This window comes from Exophiala mesophila, assembly GCF_000836275.1.
Source record: "Exophiala mesophila strain CBS 40295 unplaced genomic scaffold supercont1.2, whole genome shotgun sequence".
NCBI classification, from domain to species: domain Eukaryota; kingdom Fungi; phylum Ascomycota; class Eurotiomycetes; order Chaetothyriales; family Herpotrichiellaceae; genus Exophiala; species Exophiala mesophila.
The window spans coordinates 2,187,758-2,208,158 of NW_015622505.1; the positions used below are offsets into that span (position 1 = coordinate 2,187,758).

At 51.4% G+C, this 20,401-nt stretch overlaps 6 protein-coding genes across 6 annotated transcripts; 3 read left to right on the forward strand and 3 right to left on the reverse strand.

Moving 5' to 3' along the window:
* Positions 1-2: 2 nt before the first annotated feature.
* PV10_02615 (uncharacterized protein) lies at positions 3-2,217 on the reverse strand. The gene has a single exon (XM_016366950.1). It carries the CDS (start codon positions 1,828-1,830, stop codon positions 400-402), a length of 1,431 nt encoding a protein of 476 aa, XP_016226468.1. The 5' UTR covers positions 1,831-2,217; the 3' UTR covers positions 3-399.
* A 1,259-nt stretch (positions 2,218-3,476) lies between these two features.
* PV10_02616 (uncharacterized protein) lies at positions 3,477-6,737 on the forward strand. The gene has a single exon (XM_016366951.1). It carries the CDS (start codon positions 3,689-3,691, stop codon positions 5,162-5,164), a length of 1,476 nt encoding a protein of 491 aa, XP_016226469.1. The 5' UTR covers positions 3,477-3,688; the 3' UTR covers positions 5,165-6,737.
* Positions 5,079-6,625, reverse strand: PV10_02617 (uncharacterized protein). The gene is made up of 3 exons (XM_016366952.1): positions 5,936-6,625; positions 5,418-5,885; positions 5,079-5,368 (listed from the first exon to the last, which is right to left on the reverse strand). Exons 1-3 carry the CDS (start codon positions 6,259-6,261, stop codon positions 5,212-5,214), a joined length of 951 nt encoding a protein of 316 aa, XP_016226470.1. The 5' UTR covers positions 6,262-6,625; the 3' UTR covers positions 5,079-5,211.
* A 67-nt stretch (positions 6,738-6,804) lies between the features above and the next one.
* On the forward strand, positions 6,805-7,702 carry PV10_02618 (uncharacterized protein). Its single transcript, XM_016366953.1, has one exon. It carries the CDS (start codon positions 6,955-6,957, stop codon positions 7,546-7,548), a length of 594 nt encoding a protein of 197 aa, XP_016226471.1. The 5' UTR covers positions 6,805-6,954; the 3' UTR covers positions 7,549-7,702.
* An 868-nt stretch (positions 7,703-8,570) lies between these two features.
* PV10_02619 (NAD(P)(+) transhydrogenase (AB-specific), alpha subunit) lies at positions 8,571-13,016 on the forward strand. Its single transcript, XM_016366954.1, has 6 exons — positions 8,571-9,147; positions 9,229-11,268; positions 11,322-11,492; positions 11,543-11,797; positions 11,848-12,492; positions 12,604-13,016. Exons 1-6 carry the CDS (start codon positions 9,075-9,077, stop codon positions 12,726-12,728), a joined length of 3,309 nt encoding a protein of 1,102 aa, XP_016226472.1. The 5' UTR covers positions 8,571-9,074; the 3' UTR covers positions 12,729-13,016.
* PV10_02620 (uncharacterized protein) lies at positions 13,011-16,011 on the reverse strand (the record flags this gene model as incomplete). The annotated part of the gene is made up of 1 exon (XM_016366955.1): positions 13,011-16,011. The coding sequence occupies one exon, from the start codon at positions 16,009-16,011 to the stop codon at positions 13,135-13,137; it is 2,877 nt and encodes a 958-aa protein (XP_016226473.1). The 3' UTR covers positions 13,011-13,134.
* Between the last annotated feature and the right edge of the window lie 4,390 nt (positions 16,012-20,401).

Consider the following 20,401-nt stretch of genomic DNA (forward strand, 5'->3'; position numbering starts at 1 on the left):
AACCCAGTGTCATCACATCATTCAATTCGTAACTATAGGCACTTATTCTATCAACCCAACATGAGTTGACTGAGCCATCTTCTTTGTCAAAGACGCTGGTCAAACTGCAGTCTTCAGTTGAGAACAAGGAGAGGGGAGACTGTAGGTAGCTGGTGAGGCTTTTCCTTCTCTTCGTAATAAACCCGACCGAAAACAAATTCCATCAACCGCAACCAGAAGAAATTGCACATACAAACTCCCGCAACCAAAACCAAACAACCGGCACCTTTTCACCATTTTTTGACAACTCACTCCAATTTTGTCCGGGTATACTTCTGGTATATTCGCAATCGCCGATATCATTCATGGTCCACCACTCACCATAAAAATCACCCTCACTCTCACTCCTCTTGTGATCTCCTACCCCACCGCAGCCAGCATTGTTGTCTGTGGTGCAATCTCCGGATGTGCCAGATGCAGCTGGAGCACCGACGGCAAGGACAACATCTCACCATTGATCTCGGCGATGGCCGCTCGAACGATACTTTTAGGCCACGCCAGATGCTCTTTCAACTCTTCATTTGCACTTGCCTCAAGCCGGGCAAAAATCCCCTCTGCCCATTCGATAGTTCCAAACAAGACTCGCACACGCGAGACATCGGCACGAGTCTGCCATTCGCATGCGGCCAAGGGAACCATGAGGAGTTGTACGCCGACGAAATATGCAAGGAGGAGTTGTGCCATCATGTTGTTGGGGTCGAGAAATGTCTTGAAGTCATCGTGACATAATTCATACCAGACGGCGTAAACGCCAACAAATTGTAGGTATCCTGAGGCAGGTGATGCTTGGAGTGAGGCGACGGAATCGATGAGAGCGTCGTGGAAGTCGATCTCGGTGTCGCCTGAGACGTAAGGACGTAGGTTTTCTAGCGCAATGTAGGCTTCTTCCAGGTGGATGGGATCAACCGATGGGAGATTGGCGAGCCGTGGCGCCATGTATTTAAAGTGCCAGTCGGGTTGCAGGTTGAATGCTGTGGGTGAGTGATCCTGGCGAATTTTGTCGGTAGTCAATGCACATCCTCGAACCATAGTGATGAAGTCGGCGAGACCATCACCCATGTATGAGGCTTGGAAGGTCAAAGCGTAGCAAGAAGCCAGCATGGCATCGCTCTCGCCATAGTTGCGTTGGGTTTGAGATAAAGCCTGGTTGAGCCCGGCGATGGCCTGTCCTCGGTGTGTTAGAGACTCTCGTCGATAGTCGACTCCTGTCAACCTGGACAAGTGAGAGGCGCCTAATGAAAGAAGGGCATGCATCAAATATTCGTGTCGTTCAGCAAACTGGGGGATCTCATTAACCCAGACGTGATCATTATCGACGGGGAGATGGGGGTATGCGATAGTAAGGAAATGATGGAAGAATCGCATATCGAGAAGCGAGAAACCAGAGCCACCTGGGAGTGCTGGCGAATGCTGAGGGCTGCGTCGAATTAATGGTGGATTTGATTTGCGCGTTGGTGGTTCGGTCGAGGGGTAGACACAGGTGATGGATTTGATAAGACAGCTTGAGCAAGCAGGTTTCTGCTCGCCGCATTTGATTTTACGGGTTTTGCAACTGAAGCAGCCTCCACGAGACTTCTTATGTGACCGTCTTGTTAGATTTGGGGCCAGGGTTCGGGTCTTTGGTCGAGTGCCACTATTTGAGCCATGACTACTGCTATGGCTACGTCGACTGACGGGTGTATCAGTGGTTGTATTGGTGTCGCCGAGTGAGTCAAGATCCCATACGCCCAGGGAACTCAGATCGGAAGCGTCGTCGAGATCCAAGTCAAATGGGGCGTCTTCGAAGGTCATGTTGATGAGTACGATAATGGGCAAGGGTGATGCAGAGTCAGAAACCAGAGATGAAGTCGAAAAGGCTGGGAGCTATACTAAAAAGAAGAGACGATCCACATGGTTGTATGCGTCGTAGGGGCACTTTGGGACGACGAAAATGGATCCAAGAGGCATCTGACCAATAGATCGGGTGTCCTCGGCGGATCGTAAGGCGAACACACGGAAGATGCAAGCTTGAAATGATCAACGATGACTCGACGAGAAATCGGGGCTAGTTGGAATCCCCGTGTGATGTTTGTTAGAAGCCCAGCCGGCAGTGCTTCTTCGAAAGGTTTCAGCCTGGAAAGATGGTAGGGGTTGTGGGGTGTAATACTCCACGCTCCCACCGTGCACTGCTACCAAGTGAGAGAATCTCGTATTTGACTGGCCGAGCTTCAAACGCACGCCCTTTGCGTCAATGTAAAAGAAGCCAATGATATAGGGTTGGCAGTCTGTCTGTAGATAGTTGTTGTGGCATTGCTCCCCTGGTATGATGAGGGGATTGATTTTGGGGGATCTTTGGCAGGGTGGAAATCAAAAGCGACAACCTCTTCTGGAAATGGAGCCAAACGTAAAATAAAAATAGGGTTGCCAGAGCCGCATTTAGGGCCGAAGATGCCCCTGGGAGCCAGTTGAAGGGAGGGGAAGGAAGTTCCCAGGCCATGCTTGGCCCCTAGGGATCAACAAAGTGGCAGAGTAAGTAAGGTACTTACCTAGGCAGGTACCTAAGTCAGGGTTGTTGGCAGAACGACCCGAGTAAAGAGAAGCCCGGGGAATGCAGAGAAGAGAAGCCTAATGCAATCAGAGTTGGGGATCAACGGTCAACTGTGACTGCATGATTGCATGCCTGCCAAACAAGAAGCAGGGGAGGCACCGAAGCCAGGCAGAAGCGTGTCAAAACGGCAGGTCCATGCTGACTCAATCCACTTGGGAGGAAGTTGCCATCCTCTCCAAGCCTGTGAAGTGGGCAATGATCATCCAAACTGACAATAATGCCATGCATAGACCAGTCACGAGGAATCAAGATCAAGAATTTGTTTGTGGGATCTTTGATTCTCTCGAAATCTACGTTTCCATCCGTAGTTGATGTTTTGACTGGTCGCGTTGAGGCTAGAAAGAAATTTGAGGGATTTGTGAGTGGACTTTGACACTCTTGGGCATGTTCTCATCATAGGCGGTGCCGAGGGACGATAATGTCCAGGGTCCAGTTGGAATTGGCTTCGGGCATCATAGGACCTCCAAGTGGTCACATGGCTACAGCTTATAGGGCTGGCACGGGTGGTTAAGCAAGGGTTTGTTTGGCAGGGGGCATCTATTATTATTTGAAGCAACAAGAGAGGACAAACGGAGGTGACGTCCATCCCTACCTGTACCTACTACCGGCGAAAGTACGCTCGTGACCATTATTGAGGGTCCCAAAACTTTGGACGTCCTATCATGCTTGTGCATATGCAACACTTCAAGCCGATCCCATCAATTGTAACTTCTATTATTGTTCCGTACCGTAGTCTGGAAACCCCCAAAATTCTCCTGCTGGTAAGGCAGCCCGACGGCCGCAGATGGGTTACCTAGGTACCTATACCTCGGTACCTAACTTGTTCACCTGGGGAGGTACTTTGTCGCCAAGTCATGACGTACCATTCCGTTCGCACTTGCCTCCTCTCCTTCAATTATCATTCACGTGCACAAACAACTTTCAAGTCGTACGCCTTGTCCACCGCCCCAAATGCTTCCAGTGGTCGCGGCGACGAGAGTTGCTGGTGACCACGTTTGTCAATCTCGTGCCATTACCTAACCTCCTGATTTCCGTCCGCAACTAGCTCGATCCTCGCTCAACATGGAGCCATCACCAAGAGCCTTGGTGAGGCTCCTGTTTCCGCGCCTGCCAATGATCCTGAAGACTGCACTATTGAATGCACTCCGTCTGTCCAAAAACTCTTCTAAGCAAACATTGACTATTGAAGTTGCTGTCGTCACTCTGCGGTCGATCATGGGTATCCGCAGACCAATGAAGTTTCTACAAAGAACCACTACAAGAGACAGGGGAATCAAAGGTCCGATATGGATTTCCAAGGTCTCCGTCCCACCACCACCAAGCGCGGAGAGGGACACGATAGATGCCATCGAGAGGGTGATCAAAGAGCTGGGAAATGGCACCGAAACATATACCACCCCCGAGATAGGCACTGTCGAAGCTGAGTGGACGGGTTACAGAAAAGGAGTTCCTCCATCAGAGCCGAGGCTGGCCACTTCCGAACATGACCAGTACACTCGGCTCATGGGAGAGGTCTCGTCAGATGTGACCATCCTGTATTTCCATGGCGGCGCCTACTTCCTGATGGATCCCTCCACCGTACGTGATAATACGGGCCGTCTGGCAAAACAGACTGGCGGTCGTGTCTACTCCGTTCGATATCGCCTTGCACCCCAAAATGCCTTCCCAGCGCAGTTGATGGATGCCTTGATCGCTTATATGTCTTTACTGTCGCCTCCACCAGGCCTCGTACATGCTCCAGTTCCAGCCAAACAAATCGTTTTTGCTGGAGATTCTGCTGGAGCAAATCTTGCAACTGCCTTGCTATTACTGATACTCACACTGAGGAGGGTAGGAATTAACACTATCAGGTACCATGGCCGTGACGTATCTCTCGACATCCCTGCAGGACTGGCACTCAATTCGCCATGGGTAGATATCTGTCGCTCTCTGCCCTCCATCGTCAACAACGCCCATCTCGACTACCTCGATCCACCTAGTGATAACGGAGCTTCACAGCATGAACCGCTCCCTGATGAATTATGGCCGTCCTCACCACCTCGTGCAGATGTTTTCTGTAATGCCTCCATCCTGATGCACCCTCTGGTCTCTCCTGTGGCGGCAACCCCTGGAATGTGGGAGGGGGCCCCACCAGTCTTCATCTGTCTCGGCAACGAAGCTCTCGAGGACGAAATTGTTGTTCTCGCACGCCGATTACATGAGGGTGGGGCAGTGGTGGATTTGGTGGGCTACGAAGGCATGCCTCACTGCTTTGCCATGATATTCGCAACCTCAATTCGTGGCGTTGACTGCTACCAGAGGTGGGCCAATTTCTGCGCGGACGTGGTTCGCGGCAACAGTCCAAGGTCCAGTCGAGCGATGTGGATCGAGGCATTTTCGAACCATACTCAAGGGAAGGAGACACCTATGGAAGATCTCTGCAAACTCAACGACGAGGATGTCGTCGCTGCAATGGAAACTATGCAAAAGAAGGCCATGACGAGGGAAGCAGAGGCATTGAGCAATTGGCGTCGACAGACATCCAGGCCCAAACTATGAACGGCATCTCGAATGACGAGATAGAGATCATCACTGAACGCTCATGATCATAATTTCGCTTTACTGCCGCGATCCCGACGTGGTCGAGAGCCCGTGTCAACCTCGGAGAACCAAGGATAAATGGGAGGACCATCCTCCTCGAGGGTTGCGGTGAAGTTAGGCTCGCGCTTTTCCAAGAAGCTCTTGACCCCTTCCTTGCAATCCCTGTCGAAAGTCAGTTCAGGGACTTGGATTGGGGAGCATAGGAACATACTTATTGGCGAACATGTGATACAAGACGGCGCTGTCGAGTAGATGGGTCTCCTCGACGGTCGGCTTCCCTCTCCACATGAGCTCGCGGTTCATGAAGCCCGCGAGTACACTGGTCTTTTCGGCAATGTTTGTGGCAAGCTCTAATGCTCGCTTCAGAACACCCGGCTGATCAGCTATGACTTCTTGGAACAGACTGCCGAAATGCTTAGAGTCCCCTCGATAGACGTCTCCGGTGGTCAAGAGATAGAGGGCATTAGAGTGCCCAATTAAGCGCGGCAAGAAGAAAGACGAATTGGACTCCATGGTGATGCCTCTACGAGCGAAGACAAAACCATACTTGGAAGAAGCATGAGCAATTCGAATGGCAGCTGAGAGACCGAGAGTCATCCCCAGCCCGACCGCGGACCCATTGAGAGCGACGATGGTGGGTTTTCTGCAGCGATATATGGCGAGGTTGAGTCTACCGCCACTGGAGGAAGGTCAGAAGGAGACAAAGATGATGGGGAGCACAACGCCTACCTATCACGGTGATCGACTATCCTTTCTCTATCGCCATCACTGGGAAAGCCGATATCGAGGTCTGCACCCGCACAGAAGAACTTGCCGGCGCCAGTAATGACAATTACCTTGACTCTTTCATCAAGATCGAACATGGGATAAATGAGTTCGAAGTCGGTCATCATTTGATTGGTAAAGGCGTTGCCCTGCTTGGGCCTGTTCAGGGTAACGACAATGACCGGAGTGGGTTCGGACGTGCCCTCTGGATAATGCGACACCTTGACATGCTTAACAGGAAGTGTCTCGTAAGACTTGGGAATTTGGACTTTTACTGGATCAGCAAGCATGGCGACACAATGTCATCTACTAGATGAAGAGAGGAAGACAACGTATTCGGAGGCATTCATGGGCTCATTGTTTATAATGTCCGGCCTTCAAGTCGAGGACTTTGTATGGACTACCCCATCCCGGTCGTGTGCCGAATGAGATTGAAGGGACAGTCGAAGGTCAGCTAGGTCGGATCTCACCTCCTGCCTCGGAGCTTTGAATGATTTGTCAACATTTGGCTCTGAGAAGTAAACATGTGCCACGAATACGCGGTGTTGGTCCAGCCGGTTGGAAACAAGCACCGGGAGAATAGATGCGAGGCGAGGGTGGGTTAAGGCAAGACATCATAGAAACAGAGTGATTCATTTAGATAATAGGTAATGAGAAGGATGTTGAAGCTTTGGTTGTCGGTTATATGGAGAGTATTATGCATTGATGGATGCGGGGCCGGAGTCGGCAAGACATAAATCCGAAGTTGGCCATGTGATTCTACAACGGACACAGTCATAATTTTGTGTCCAGTGACTCTACACTAGATAGGTAGCACTCCAGGCTGATATTGGCCATCACATTGTGGTAGACTTGGCCAGCATCAAGGCCTGGACTGTCGAAACACGATGCAAATATGAACTAGGAGAGCACTGCGAGATCTTCAAGCTGAGTATGGTTATGCGCCTTTCTGCTACCACGCAGATCTCGGCTACAACTTCGATATGTACGAGTCTCTGCAAATCCCCTGGTCGACAGACAACCCTGGAATAGCAGAGCAGACGTACCGACAAGGTGGGTTTGTCAAGACGAAAGGCACCATCTTCCTTCTCCCTCCAAGTGAGTCGATACTGCGCGAGACATTCAACGACCCTCCACGGCCAAAGACACGCATGAGTGCAGGAGCAGTGGCGCTCTGCAAACACTTTGAGCGATGCGGGTCATCGGCAGAACATAATCAGCCCCATCCGTTTTGGAAATTACCTACAGGAAGCAATGAGAATAAAACCGAGACGGCGAGACAGATATTGGATGACATGTTGGCTCGTGCGCCGTGGCGGAATGTCATGTTGTTGCATCGTGGAGTTGCGGTCTATGAGATACGGAATCGATTGGGATATGGTATGAGATGGACTTTGGATATCGTGGAGGAGGACGAGATAGGAGAGAAGAGGACGGAGATGGAAAGGAGGGAAATGTTGGACGGGCAGCCTGATGCTGAGGATTTGGATAAAGAGTGGAGGATTGTCAAGACGACGTTTCGAGGGTTCTTGGAACCTATTGCTGCAATGGATCATGAATTGGAACAAGGGGATTGATTAATGGTTCAGACTGTGTTAAGATAGATATCACGTGGCGTTGGGTACTGTCTCGAGCACTGTGTTTGTCCTCTGATAGCTACCTAGGTAGAGATGGCCAGTCTTGGTTCTCGACGGAATCGAGACTACTCCCTGATGGACAGCAAACCCATCGAGTTCCGATTGAATATGAATATGATCATGACAATGTGTATGTCTAACCTGGAAGAGTTGTTCACTGATCAGCACAAGCTCGTTCTCGAACGACGCGAGGCGTTCCCACGTGATGATGAGAGTTTGAGAGTTTGTTCCTTTGGAACAACACCCGAGGGAAGGAACCTCCGCATTTCAGACCCCGCAGCACCTGCCTGTCCAGTCGGCCAGTGCCTGCCATGCCTGCCAAACCTGCTTCTTCCAGTTCCAGACACGGGCCCCTCGGCCGTGTCGACTGCCGATGTTACTTACCACACAGTGTCAAGACTTGACTAGGTATCATCGTTCAGGGTATCAGGCTCCAACCCCACGCTTGAACCCCGAGGGGTTTGGACAAGAACAAATCATAAACAAGGATTATGTCCGGGGTGGTGCATCACAGGAACTCCAAAGATATGTCATGATGTGCTGTCCAAACCAACCACTGACCATGAAGGTGGTTTGAAGTCCGAGAGAGTGAGTTGCTCTTTCCTCGGTAATAACGATTAATGGTTCGTTAGTCCTTGGATCGTGCCTGCCACTCCTGCCCACTCTGCCCTTGTGCCCTCGTGGACGCTTGGCTTCCAAAACCAACCCACGAGAAACCCTAACACATTCTGAGTCAATTTGCCAATTTGCCAGTCACGCATCAACCTCCGAATCGGCCTCGTTCAATGTTCAATTAAACACAGACAAGGCAAGGCGCTTGTTGGAGCAGTGATCTGGTGTCTATTATGACTCGTCTGTAGAATCTGTAGTAGGCTGCAGACAGTAGTGAGTACCTTAGGTAGCCTGGCCAGTAGTCTGTCTGTCTGTCTGTTGGATCTCTACTTCTTCTTGTCTCGTGGCGTCGTCACCTTTCGTTCTCTCCAGTTTCAATCGATTCTTTCACTCGGTCCCGCACCCAAACGAGCTTCTCTCGTTTCTTGTCCTCTTTGCAACTCTCCATCCTCTCATTCCATCTCCCACCTTCGCCTACACCTCGTCCGAGTTCATCCGCACCACCGACCCTCGTTGAATTCCTTGGGCAACGTTGCATTCAGGCTCTCACCTGCCAGCCGGACCGACAGCTTTCCTGTCCACCTCCTCCGGCTCTTGGCTTCTCCTCTCTACCTCTCCCCTCTCCTGTTCTTCATCTCATTGCTTCCCTTCGCCGTCACCCAGACTCGTGGCTGACCCTACCTCCCTGCTGGCCACGTCCTGCTCACGTCGAATCATGCACTGAGCCTGCACCAGGATAAAGTTAGGTCATCATCCAGCCTTTCAGCCCTGATATGCAGGTCATTGCGGCTATCTGCAGCTCCAGTTCCGATTCTCGTGGGCGGTGAGATCAACCTCCACACGCGTCTCACACAATGCCTCAAGCCTCGTCCACCAGCCTATCGGGTAAATTATCAGCCAAAGCCTGCTTCGCTCTTCTCGCTCCTGGTAAGTCATTGCATTGTCAATCTATGCCTGTCACAGCCTCTCCAGCTCGACATCGACATCTCCTCTGACCAGCTACCACAGTACCCTGTCTCACTAGTGCCGCCCGCTATCCTGGCGCGCTTCGACCCAAAAATGCGTCCAGACACGTGCACTCGTTTTCTCGTGGTCCTTTTGCCCTAAGCACAAAACCTCAACCACGCTTCGTCAACCAACCTTGCCCATCATGGTCGCGTTTCAAATCAGATGTGCCACCGGTCAAAGTCACTCCTTATTCGGAGCTCACCATTGGTATTCCAGCCGAGACCCATCCTGGTGAGAAGCGTGTCGCTGTTGCCCCCCAGAATGTCCCTCTTCTCTTGAAGAAGGGTTTCAAGCGCGTCCTGGTCGAACGTGGTGCTGGCGTCAATGCCGAGTATGCTGATGAGGTTTACACCCATGTCGGCGCCACCGTCGTTGATCGCGCCACCTTGTGGTCGGAGAGTAATATCCTCCTCAAGATTCGACCCCCAACCATCGAATCCGAGGTTGAAGCAATTCCCCGCGGTACCATTCTGATGTCTATGATCCAGCCTCGCCAGAATGAGAAACTCGTCAACGCCCTTGCTAATCAGGGCGTCACCAGTTTTGCCATGGATATGATCCCCAGAATTTCCCGTGCCCAAGCCTTCGATGTTCTGAGCTCCATGGCAAATATTGCCGGTTACAAAGCTGTTCTGGAAGCCTCCAACCATTTCGGCCGATTTCTCACAGGACAAGTCACCGCAGCAGGAAAGATCCCGCCATCCAAAGTCCTCGTCATCGGCGCTGGCGTCGCTGGTCTCAGTGCCATCACCACCGCCAAACGATTAGGTGCTATTGTCCGCGGCTTCGATACTCGATCCGCCGCTCGCGAGCAAGTTCAATCCCTCGGTGCGGATTTCCTCGAGGTCTCGATCCAGGAAGATGGCTCCGGTGCTGGTGGCTACGGAAAGGAAATGTCAAAAGAATTTATTGAAGCCGAGATGAAACTGTTCATGGAACAATGCAAGGATGTCGACATTGTCATCACCACGGCTCAGATTCCAGGCAAACCCTCACCTAAGCTCATCACGGAAAAAATGGTCAGCGCTATGAAACCAGGCTCAGTCATTGTCGATCTGGCTTCCGAGGGTGGAGGTAATTGCGAGGTCACCGTTCCTGGACAAATGATCGTTCACAACCATGTCACAGTTCTTGGATACACGGATTTCCCCTCCCGCCTTCCTACTCAAGCTTCCAGCCTCTACTCCAACAACATCACCAAGTTCCTCCTTTCTATGGCTCCCAAGGAAAACTCCTTTGGAATTGATTTCGAAGATGAGGTGGTCAGAGGTTCCATTGTCACCCGTGATGGAGAGATCGTGCCCCCAGCCCCTCGTCCTGCGCCCCCACCCCCGACCCAACAGCAACAGCATCACGAAGTAGCCAAACCGGTCGAGTTGACCCCATGGCAGAACAAGACCCGTGAGGTAGCCACTGTGACTGGAGCCATGGGCGCCATGCTGGCCCTGGGCAAGTTCACCTCCCCGCTGCTCATGTCCAACATGTTTACTGCTGGTCTGGCCGGTCTTATTGGATACCGCTCCGTCTGGGGTGTCATTCCAGCACTTCATTCTCCCCTCATGAGCGTCACCAATGCCATTTCCGGCATTGTTGGTGTCGGCGGCTTCTTCGTCATGGGCGGCGGCTACTTGCCAGAAACCATCCCTCAGACGCTCGGTGCGCTCTCGGTCCTCCTCGCCTTTGTCAACATCTCTGGAGGTTTTGTTATCACCAAGAGAATGTTGGATATGTTCAAACGCGCAACTGATCCTCCCGAATATCCATGGCTCTACGCCATCCCGGGCGTCTTGTTTGGTGGTGGCTTCATCGCTGCCGCCACCACAGGTATGGGTGGCTTGGTGCAAGCGGGCTATCTTGTGAGTAGTTTGCTGTGTATAGGCTCAATCTCAGGCCTTGCATCTCAAGCCACTGCACGTTCCGGCAATCTTCTTGGCATTTTGGGTGTCATGTCTGGCATTGTTGCATCGCTAGCAGCGGTTGGTTTCTCAACAGAAGTTCTCGCACAGTTTGGAGGCATTGCCACAATCGGCGCCGTGGTTGGCAAGTCTCACTTCCGAACCTCGTGTCTTAGCGATCACTAACATCTCTCGCAGGTGCCTTGATAGGTCGACGAATTACCCCAACCGAGCTCCCTCAGACTGTGGCAGCCCTACATTCCGTTGTCGGCCTGGCTGCAGTCCTCACGAGCATTGGCAGCGTTCTCGGACACGTTGATAATTTGGATTCCCTCCATATGGTCACCGCATATCTCGGTGTTCTAATCGGTGAGAGAATTGTCAACCTCAGGATATTGGGCCCGGCTAACCAAATCTAGGTGGTATCACATTCACCGGCAGTATTGTCGCATTTATGAAGCTCGCCGGTAAAATGTCTTCACGTCCCACCATCTTACCTGGTCGTCACGTTATCAACTCGGGTCTTCTTGCTGCCAACGCAGGCACTATGGCGGCCTTCGTGACCATGGCACCTGGCGCACCTGTCATTGCAGCAGCCGCACTGTCTGCCAACACAGTCTTGAGTTTCATCAAGGGTTATACGACCACGGCTGCGATTGGCGGCGCGGATATGCGTCTGTCTCCCTCCCTCCATCTCTTTCACTTCCCTGCTAACAACTTGCAGCTGTCGTCATTACCGTTCTCAATGCATACTCGGGCTTTGCTTTAGTCGCCGAAGGTTTCATGCTGGATAACCCCCTACTCTTAACAGTTGGATCATTGATCGGCGTCAGCGGTTCCATTCTTTCATACATCATGTGTGTTGCCATGAATCGTTCATTGACTAATGTCATATTCGGCGGCATCGCACCCGCCGCTCAAGCACCCGGTGAAGAGGTCAAAGGCACGGTGACGAAAACGACGGTTGAGGAAACAGTGGATGCACTCGTCGACGCTGAGAACGTCATCATCGTCGTGGGCTACGGCATGGCTGTAGCCAAAGCACAATATGCTATCTCGGAAATCACGGCCTTGTTGAGATCTAAGGGTGTCAACGTTCGATTTGCTATTCATCCGGTGGCTGGTCGCATGCCAGGACAGTGCAACGTGCTCCTCGCCGAGGCTAACGTTCCGTACGACATTGTCCTGGAGATGGATGAGATCAATGACGACTTCCCGGAGACGGATCTGACACTCGTCATTGGCGCCAACGATACAGTCAACCCTATCGCCATGGAACCCGGCAGTCCTATTGCCGGCATGCCTGTGCTACATGCCTGGAAGAGCAAACAGGTTGTTGTCATGAAGCGAGGAATGAGCAGTGGATATGGTGAGTCCCTTAATCCTTTTTCCTTGAGATGTGTCTTTGACACGAATCTACCGTCTTGTTCTTCCCCCCAACCCTTGATGCAATCCATTCTAACATGACGAACCTTCACAGCCGATGTGCCCAATCCCATGTTCTACATGCCCGGTACCAAGATGTTGTTCGGCGACGCCAAGACCACCACGGACGCACTCAAGGCAGCTCTCGATACAAAGTATCGCGCCAAATTCCACGTCTAGCTGTTTGACATGATTGGAGAACGAGCTGTCGCAAGGGTGGCAGCTGTGAGTATTGGCATCAAAGATGGCGTTTTCGGCCGTCTCTTGAGACCTGTTGGTCTTTGATCATCGATCCCGTCACAGCTCTACTGATATCTCGCTCGTGTTGCTGATCCCTTTGGAGAGGGTTGCAGTCCTACAAGCATATAGATCGACATATAAACCGAGAGAAATAGATATTTCTGGGTTACTCAATTCAATCTAAACAAATCAAGCCAACTACACTTAGGGTTGTTCGTTGTCCTGAAGTTCCAGACTCTATCATCCGATTTCCTGTCATCTCATCTAGGTCTACTTAGTTGCCTAGCACGTCGACCATCACCATTCTACTAACAACACCCTTGCCACGTTCATCTCCAGGACAATTTCACTCCGGCACCTTCAAGCCAGGTAAAGTATCTGGTGCGGCAAACTTCTCATCTGGAGCAATGACCGTCCAGCGCATGCAGTCCTTCCAAGCCATGCCACCAATCCACTTATTCGGACCCATGTTGGTGCCGTCCTTGACAAACTGATCCGAGAACTTGCACTTGTCCACCAAAAGATCCTTGAAATTGTCCCGACACTTCTTACTCCCATACTTGGAAAAGTCGATCCCCTCCTTGTGCTTGTCGTCAGGCCCCTTGCATCCATTGTAATCAAACATCACTCCAACTGTGACTCGATAATTATACAATGCCAAAGCCTCGGCAGTCGGCTCGACATAGAAGTTGTGACATTCGCCTTGAGACTCCTTATCTTGACCTGGCTCGCGAGGGACAATCACAAGTTCGAAGGTCTCGAGCATGTTGCAAAACTCGGCGATCAAAGCTTTCGGGTCGCGAAACGGCTGGAACGCTAGCCCGGCATCCCAGTTGTGTGCAACAGTTGAAGTGGCGGCCGCTTTCACTGGGGTCGCACAGTCGTGTTGGTTCGCTTTTGCGGGTTCGGTCAGGGAGATTGGAGCGCTATACTGGCCACATGCTGATCTCAGTTCGACTAGCGGAGGAACGGTGATTCCAGTCGATGCTGGATGGAAGCTTTCGGTGCAGCTAGAGCTGCCTGAGACTGACCAGCCATCACAAGTCCAGAACTGGACCTCACTGAAAGACCTAGACGAGCTGGTGATGGTCATCGGCTTCCCATCCCGCGTACTGGTGGAGAGTGTCAAGCGCTTTGTCGAGGTTGTGGAAGGGACCTGGGTTGAAGTCGTCGTAGGCGCCGGAGATGGGATATGGGATGTGACCGGAGCAGAAGAAGCCACTGAAATACTGCTCGATATGGTTTCAGTGTGTTCAGAAGTAGTCTGAGGGTTTGCTGTCAGCGGAGAAAGGGTAAGGGTTTCCGAAGTGAACCCCTGTGACAGAACGCATGCTGCGTCAGAGCACGCTCCCATCGACACTGACGATTCAGCGAAGGTATCATTGCTGTCGAAATCGGGGAATGTAGTGAGCAGGGATACCAGTTGTGTCGACAAGTTGGCATCTTTCCACCAAGGAGTCAGAGTACATGCTTCTCCGAATGTCGAGGTCGTAGCCGTGTTGGTCGCGGAACAACGCGTAAAAGAGGAGCAGGTAGTTGAGCATGATTCGAAACTCGTTGATGATTCCGTGAGGGTAGAGCAGGCGATGTCACACGACGTTCCAGTTTCCGTCTCGCTACAGGAGCTCGACAAGCTTGAAGAGAAAGATGCTGTGGAACTGTGTGGAGAAGAAGTCGTCTCACTCTGAGTTTTGTTTTCTTCAGGTGTGGGTTTGACGATCGTCGCAGCCGTTTCTGCAGCGAAGGGGGGTGGTGCGATGGGGGGAGGCATTGGAAAAGGTGGTGGAGACCAGCCCCCATTGCCGCTACTTCCTCCGCCGCCGGAGTGAGTATCGCAGAATAAACTCAAGAAGCAATCCTTGACGAAGCCGAACCAATCCCGGCCGTGATCGCCACATAGGGGTCCAACACAGTCCCAGACTCGAAAGGGGTACAAAGTGATGCCACCGTCATTGTCTGATTTGGTTGAGGTACTTATGGAGGCAGTCCATTCAACACTGGTTGTTTCCTTCGTATTGTTTGTCTGGGTTATTGTGGCCCAAACCTGCGACCATGTATCCAGTTCAGTTGTTATCCAGGCGACACCGTTAGGAACTTCAAGCTCCACACTCTTGGTCGTTTGGGAAACATTCGAAATAGTACAGAGCCAGCCAGGTGGGCAGTCATTGTCTGACGGTTTAGGGCCCGAGTCGCAAAGAGGCATTGCCAGATAACAGTAGGGACACAAGCACCAAGATGTGCTGGCGGCGGTGGAAGGGATGGACGAGGACGGATAAGTACAGCTTGGACTCAGTCCAAAATCACAAGTCACCGGTGACCCAGCAAACGGCCAAGTGGATGAAAGGGTGTTTTGACTAGACATTAGAGTCGCTGAGCTGTCAATCATGCTGTCAGGGCTTTCGAATGTCGTAGTAGTAAGAGGAGCGAGAGCAGTCCCATTCGATAGAGAAACGACAGTTCTGAAGGTTGTCAGAAGTACTGTGACTGAGATGACCGAGTTGGAAGTGATGGTGCTGGTAAGGGAAGAAACGGACTCGATAGTGGTGGAGGTGCCAGACAATAAGAGCTCCGAGTCAGCCTCAGTAGAAGACGTCCCGTTGAATGATTGGGAAGCAACAATATCTTGGCTCGTGAGACTGTGTTCGGGATTTTCCGTCACTCTTGTAGTCAAGGACGCGGTACTGGTATCAGTATGATCTGTGCTCAAAGTTGTCATGGATCTGGCACTCGCTGGAGCTGAAAGAGTCGCAGGATCTTGAGTGTCACCAGAGGACGCGGGAGAGTCATTGGTGTTGGTCGGGGCAGAGATTGATGGACGATTGTCGATAGATTTATCAGTGCCTGTCGAAGTTTGTTCAGAGGAGTCGTGGACCGAAATGACTGATGAGATGATTTCTGAGCTAAAGGCAGACTGGTTTGGAGGCACCGGTACAGCGGTCGACTCTTGGTTGGAACTGTGCGCGGATGTTAATGTGGACGCTTCTGAAGATTGAGTCGGCTGAGATTCAGCACCATCTGAGTAGGTCAAGACTGAGGGCGGAGAGGCGGTATGAGGACTAAAAGATTGAGGATAAGAGGCTGACTCCAGAGTCGTGGATTCTGACGCGTATTTCTCAACATGATGGGGTTCATCGTTGCTCTGAGAAGCCCACTGGCTGTCTGGGCTGGCGACAAGACGTGTGACCAGAGCGAGGGGAAGCAGGAGGCTCCAGGTCAAGTTCATGTTGGCTGTTGTGGATGTTTGGGACTTATCTGTGATGAGAGATAGCAGGCTTCAGGGTAAAGGAGGTTGGGAGAAGGGATAAAGAATCACGAAGATGTCAATCACATTTGTATTTCATGTCTGATTTGAGGCATGCGGGTGAGGTGACGCCTGGGAGGCGGTGCCGTGACGCGTGAAACTTTTAACTTAGACTCGCCTTTGGTTGTAAGGACGGAGTGCCTCCAGTGGTGGTTAATCATGCCATATATCACCTTTGTTGTGTTTGAGAAGGTGGTGAAGGTGTTGGTATTAAGGCTTTGAGTGAAAAGACAAAGGGGTAATACGTGAAAGGGCAACAAATGTGAAGACATTTTGCTTCACGTATTCCTGAAGCAGGTGTGAAAGAGAGACAGAGACAGACGATAGTAACGAGATTGATTCGCGTGAAGTTGTGACCAAATTCTGAGGAATCTTCTGAGGTTGGCAGGAGCGACGGTGACGCGACGTGTGGTGGCTCGCCTTCCTCTTCATCTGCCAACCTCGCACCTTCTGATCGGAGCATGACTGAGTTCAGAGCCATCGCGTCTACCTAGGCTCAGTGTCTCCCTTTGGAGGGCATCTCAAAACTCCGGTGGCATAAGACACAATGTACGGAGGTTAGGTAGGTCAATGTAGAAAACACAGTTTATTTCAGTAAATCGTGGAGGTTGTTGGAGGCTCAGATACTTAAAGTAGCCAAGGGCCTAAGTTAGGGGATAAAAACCCACAAGGCTGAGAGGGCACGGGGCTCCTTGGGCTCCATGGGCATAGTATTAGGTACCCCACGTGACAATAACGGCGCCTGGACCCAAGCTTTAGGCACTAAGTCTCTCCCTTGGGGTCATTATAAGCATGTTTGTCTTCCAGCTCCTTGACCATGGCCGAGGCACCATTCCCCTGCAAGAAGATCTCCAACCAACGCCCAAAAATGCACCCACATCACGGCAATGACCAAGAAGCATAGAGCCTGTGTCAGTCAAGGTAGATATCCACCGTTAACGTTCTTCGTCCCTTTTTATCCTCATTGACAACAGTATCGGGCACCACAACAACCTTTCTTCCCTCATGGTACCTTTCCAACACTCCGGCCACATATCGCCTCGCCCACCTCTGATTCTGTGTCAAAAACCAATCGTCCTGACCCAATGTACCTATCCCCACAAAGAGATCCACCCGCAAATGCTTTGCCCACTTCCAGTCTGTCCTGATCAAACGCTTGAAGAAGTTGTCTAGGCAGAGGTTGTTGCACAAAACGAATATCCGCCGCTTCTCCGCCCGTTGCACAATTGGTAGTACTTCTCGATAGACCTGGCGGTTGACTCGAAGGACTCGATTATCGCAGTGTTGGTAGGTCGAGGTATTGTGACAGCATGGGCCGAGCCGATGGGCAGTACATTGTTCATTTTTCAAGGCACATTCGCAGGGGTATATTCTCAACGGCTGTACAATGTATGACCATATCTGTGCGCGAATCTCGAAGGGGAGGCTAAGGAGGTGTGCCATATCCAAGTATTTTCGCTGGATCGTCCGATATCATGCTATAAGTCCATTTTTTGGACGGTGAGGTCTCGATACCAAGGCAGGCCCCGTCGTTTTCTTTGGGCTTTGCCACATTTAAAGGCAAATACAGAGGCAATGTTTTATTTTAGTGGTCACCAGAGCCTTGTGTATGATCAGCCAGCGTAGGAATAGAGCCAAGTGGGTCGAGTGAGCGATGCTGACCAAGAGGAATTGTAACCATCCTTCAATTCCGATTGCTCACCATGGCTCTTATCAGGCCCATGCATGGAACCATGACAAAATCCCATGAGTTGAACGACACCTCTCGACACGGAGGCCCAGCAACGAAAGCTTCTAATTTTGACAGGGTTCCCGTTTCGATCAGAGTTCATTGGACCCAAAGTGGTGGGGGTGAATGGAGGGATCTGTCGTATGCGAGTCTCTTTCAGCTGAGGCTTGGCTCAACGTTTATTGTTACCGCCTATGAGTGGTGATCGAATCCCATATACGAGCCTGGACTGACTAGCCTCATCACTTAAAAGGAGATGCAAGGGACTACCCTGCATGCTGTTGTCGTCGATCTGCCCAGACTCTGTCACGATGTCCATTCCTTGGGGAAACACGTGGCGTGGAAAACAAAAATACAATCGCAAAGGAAAGAGCAACAGTGCCAAGCCGACTGGAGTGCTCCTGCCTGATTTGCAAGTTGTCAACCTTCTTGAGGCACATGATGCATGGAAATTCAGAATCACGATTACGGACGACGGACAATCAGGCTGCTGCTTGTTCTCGACCTGAACAGCCAGCCTGTCACTCGTGAAGACCCTGCATTCCAGGCTCAGCCTGAGGACACAACTGGAGGAAGTGGTACTGTATGCTCGATGATCATGCTAACATGCCTTTTCCCAGACTCGTGTAACCTCTTACACCCCAGCCCAATATCCTTGACAATGCAAAAGATTGAACCACCATCAACTATAGGCCACCCTCAACGCTCAACAGGCTCGCAATCCTCCTTACCGCCCGACCCAGCTCTTCCCCCGTGTTGCATGCTGCATAGGTGAACCTATCTGGCCGCACAATCACCATCTTCTTGCCCCCAACTTCTCTCCTCAGCCGCCATTCGTCATAGCCCACAGGCTCAGGTCGATCTCTGCACAAAGCTTCATCCGCAGCAAACTCCTCACCTGTGGCCAGTCGAGCTACCGCCAAACCCTTGTATCTCGTATCAGCCACGTCCAATGCACATTGCGGATTTGTGGTCTGGATCACGACTGTCGTTTCGCTGGCTTTGACAAATCCCTGAGACTTCTCGTCCACGTCCTCTGTTTCCTTCAACAATGACCGCAGTTCATCCGCCGTGTCCGGCAACAATAACAGCTGGAACAGGCCTTTCTTTCCAGCCGAGAATATCAGGTCATCGGTGAAAATTACCTTCTTGCCCCTCAAGTCGAACGCATACACTTGTGGTATATTCAGTCCTCCTTGCTCCTGAGGCAGAAACGGGAGCCCTGCTCCCCGGTATCTAATCATGCCATCTGCTCGAGAGCCCAGCTCCATTTCCCGTTTCCAACTCGGTACTAATTGCATCGCCCACATAACCCACTCTCGAATGAAGACCTTTATTGGATCGGACTCAGTCACGTATTCACCATTTCTCAATGTTGCAGCTAATGATCTCTCCAGCTGTTGTTTGCGTTCAGTATACCACGCAGTCAATATCTTTTCGTGGTCGGCATCGGGACGGCGATGCAAAAGGGCCAGTCGCCAGGCAAGTGCTGAAGCATCGCGAAAGCCAGATGCGATCCCTTGTCCACCTGTTTTTATGTCAGTCATGCCATGGTCGTAAATTTCCTCAACCTACCAAATGGTGGAAATACGTGAGCCGCATCACCAGCCAGGACCACCCTTCCTAGCGACCATTTGTTGCAGCTTCGTGCCACGAATGAAAATGGCCGTGATCTCAAGGTCCTAACACAATCTTCCGGAAACCGGACTGGATGGTCCAGCCCATAGCGACTCCCAGGGTGAGTTAAATACGGGAAGATGATTTTACTCGTCTCTTCGTAGGTTGCCATTCGTTGTCCGTCCTCTCCCTTTTGTACCACAAATTCAAACCTCCACAATCGATCTGACGGAAGTCCAAATCGGCCACATACAGAAGGTCTGTCGGGGTTGCAAATGAATCGGAACTCCTTGGGAAAGAAAGCATCGTAGACATCAAGGGGAGTATATCCGAGTCGCCAGAGTGGGAAGTTTGGGTGCGTTTTCTCCGTGGGTAGCGTTATGTGCCAATTCAATGCTACCCAAGTTTCCTCATAGTTTGAGCTGACGATATGTAAGTATCCACCCCATCCTCAGGCCAGTGTGACGTTGACGTTGCTTACCCTTCACATCGTTCCATGGTAATGCCTTTGTCTTCCAGGTACTTCTTCCGCACATAGCCCGTCTTTCCGTCGCAGCCTACTAGAAACGGTGCCTTGAGACTTCGCCGTTCGCCGGAAGAGGTCTGGTACTCGACCGAGACTGATTCGGATGTCTCGTGAACGCCGAGGACAGTACAACCTGAACGAAAATCGCAGTTCGATAGGGTTTCTATTCGATCGCGAATGGCCTTCTCCATGGCTGGCTGCTTATGAGCGATAAATCCGACATGGCCGGTTCCTCCCTCGGTCGTGGCATAATTCATGCCAACGAGAGGCTTCTTGAACAGGTTTGGGGTTCGCCCTGTCACGAAATTGAATATCCACATGCCTAAGACACCATCAGTTCAGCTCACCTGTGACCATCATTGCGCACGTACAAGAACCGATTTTAGTGTAAATTTGGTCGTACACTCCGATGGACTGGAGAATGCGAATTCCGTCCTCGT

Excerpts from the sequence above, each read along its gene's own strand:
- PV10_02615 (XM_016366950.1), bottom strand. The coding sequence starts at position 1,830 with ATGACCTTCGAAGACGCCCCATTTGACTTGGATCTCGACGACGCTTCC.
- PV10_02616 (XM_016366951.1), top strand. The coding sequence starts at position 3,689 with ATGGAGCCATCACCAAGAGCCTTGGTGAGGCTCCTGTTTCCGCGCCTG.
- PV10_02617 (XM_016366952.1), bottom strand. The coding sequence starts at position 6,261 with ATGCTTGCTGATCCAGTAAAAGTCCAAATTCCCAAGTCTTACGAGACA. Across the intron at positions 5,886-5,935 it reads ATAGTCGATCACCGTGATAG|TGGCGGTAGACTCAACCTCG; the intron begins GTAGGCGTTGTG and ends ACCTTCCTCCAG. Across the intron at positions 5,369-5,417 it reads TATCACATGTTCGCCAATAA|GGATTGCAAGGAAGGGGTCA; the intron begins GTATGTTCCTAT and ends GACTTTCGACAG.
- PV10_02618 (XM_016366953.1), top strand. The coding sequence starts at position 6,955 with ATGTACGAGTCTCTGCAAATCCCCTGGTCGACAGACAACCCTGGAATA.
- PV10_02619 (XM_016366954.1), top strand. The coding sequence starts at position 9,075 with ATGCCTCAAGCCTCGTCCACCAGCCTATCGGGTAAATTATCAGCCAAA. Across the intron at positions 11,269-11,321 it reads CACAATCGGCGCCGTGGTTG|GTGCCTTGATAGGTCGACGA; the intron begins GCAAGTCTCACT and ends CATCTCTCGCAG. Across the intron at positions 11,798-11,847 it reads GATTGGCGGCGCGGATATGC|CTGTCGTCATTACCGTTCTC; the intron begins GTCTGTCTCCCT and ends AACAACTTGCAG.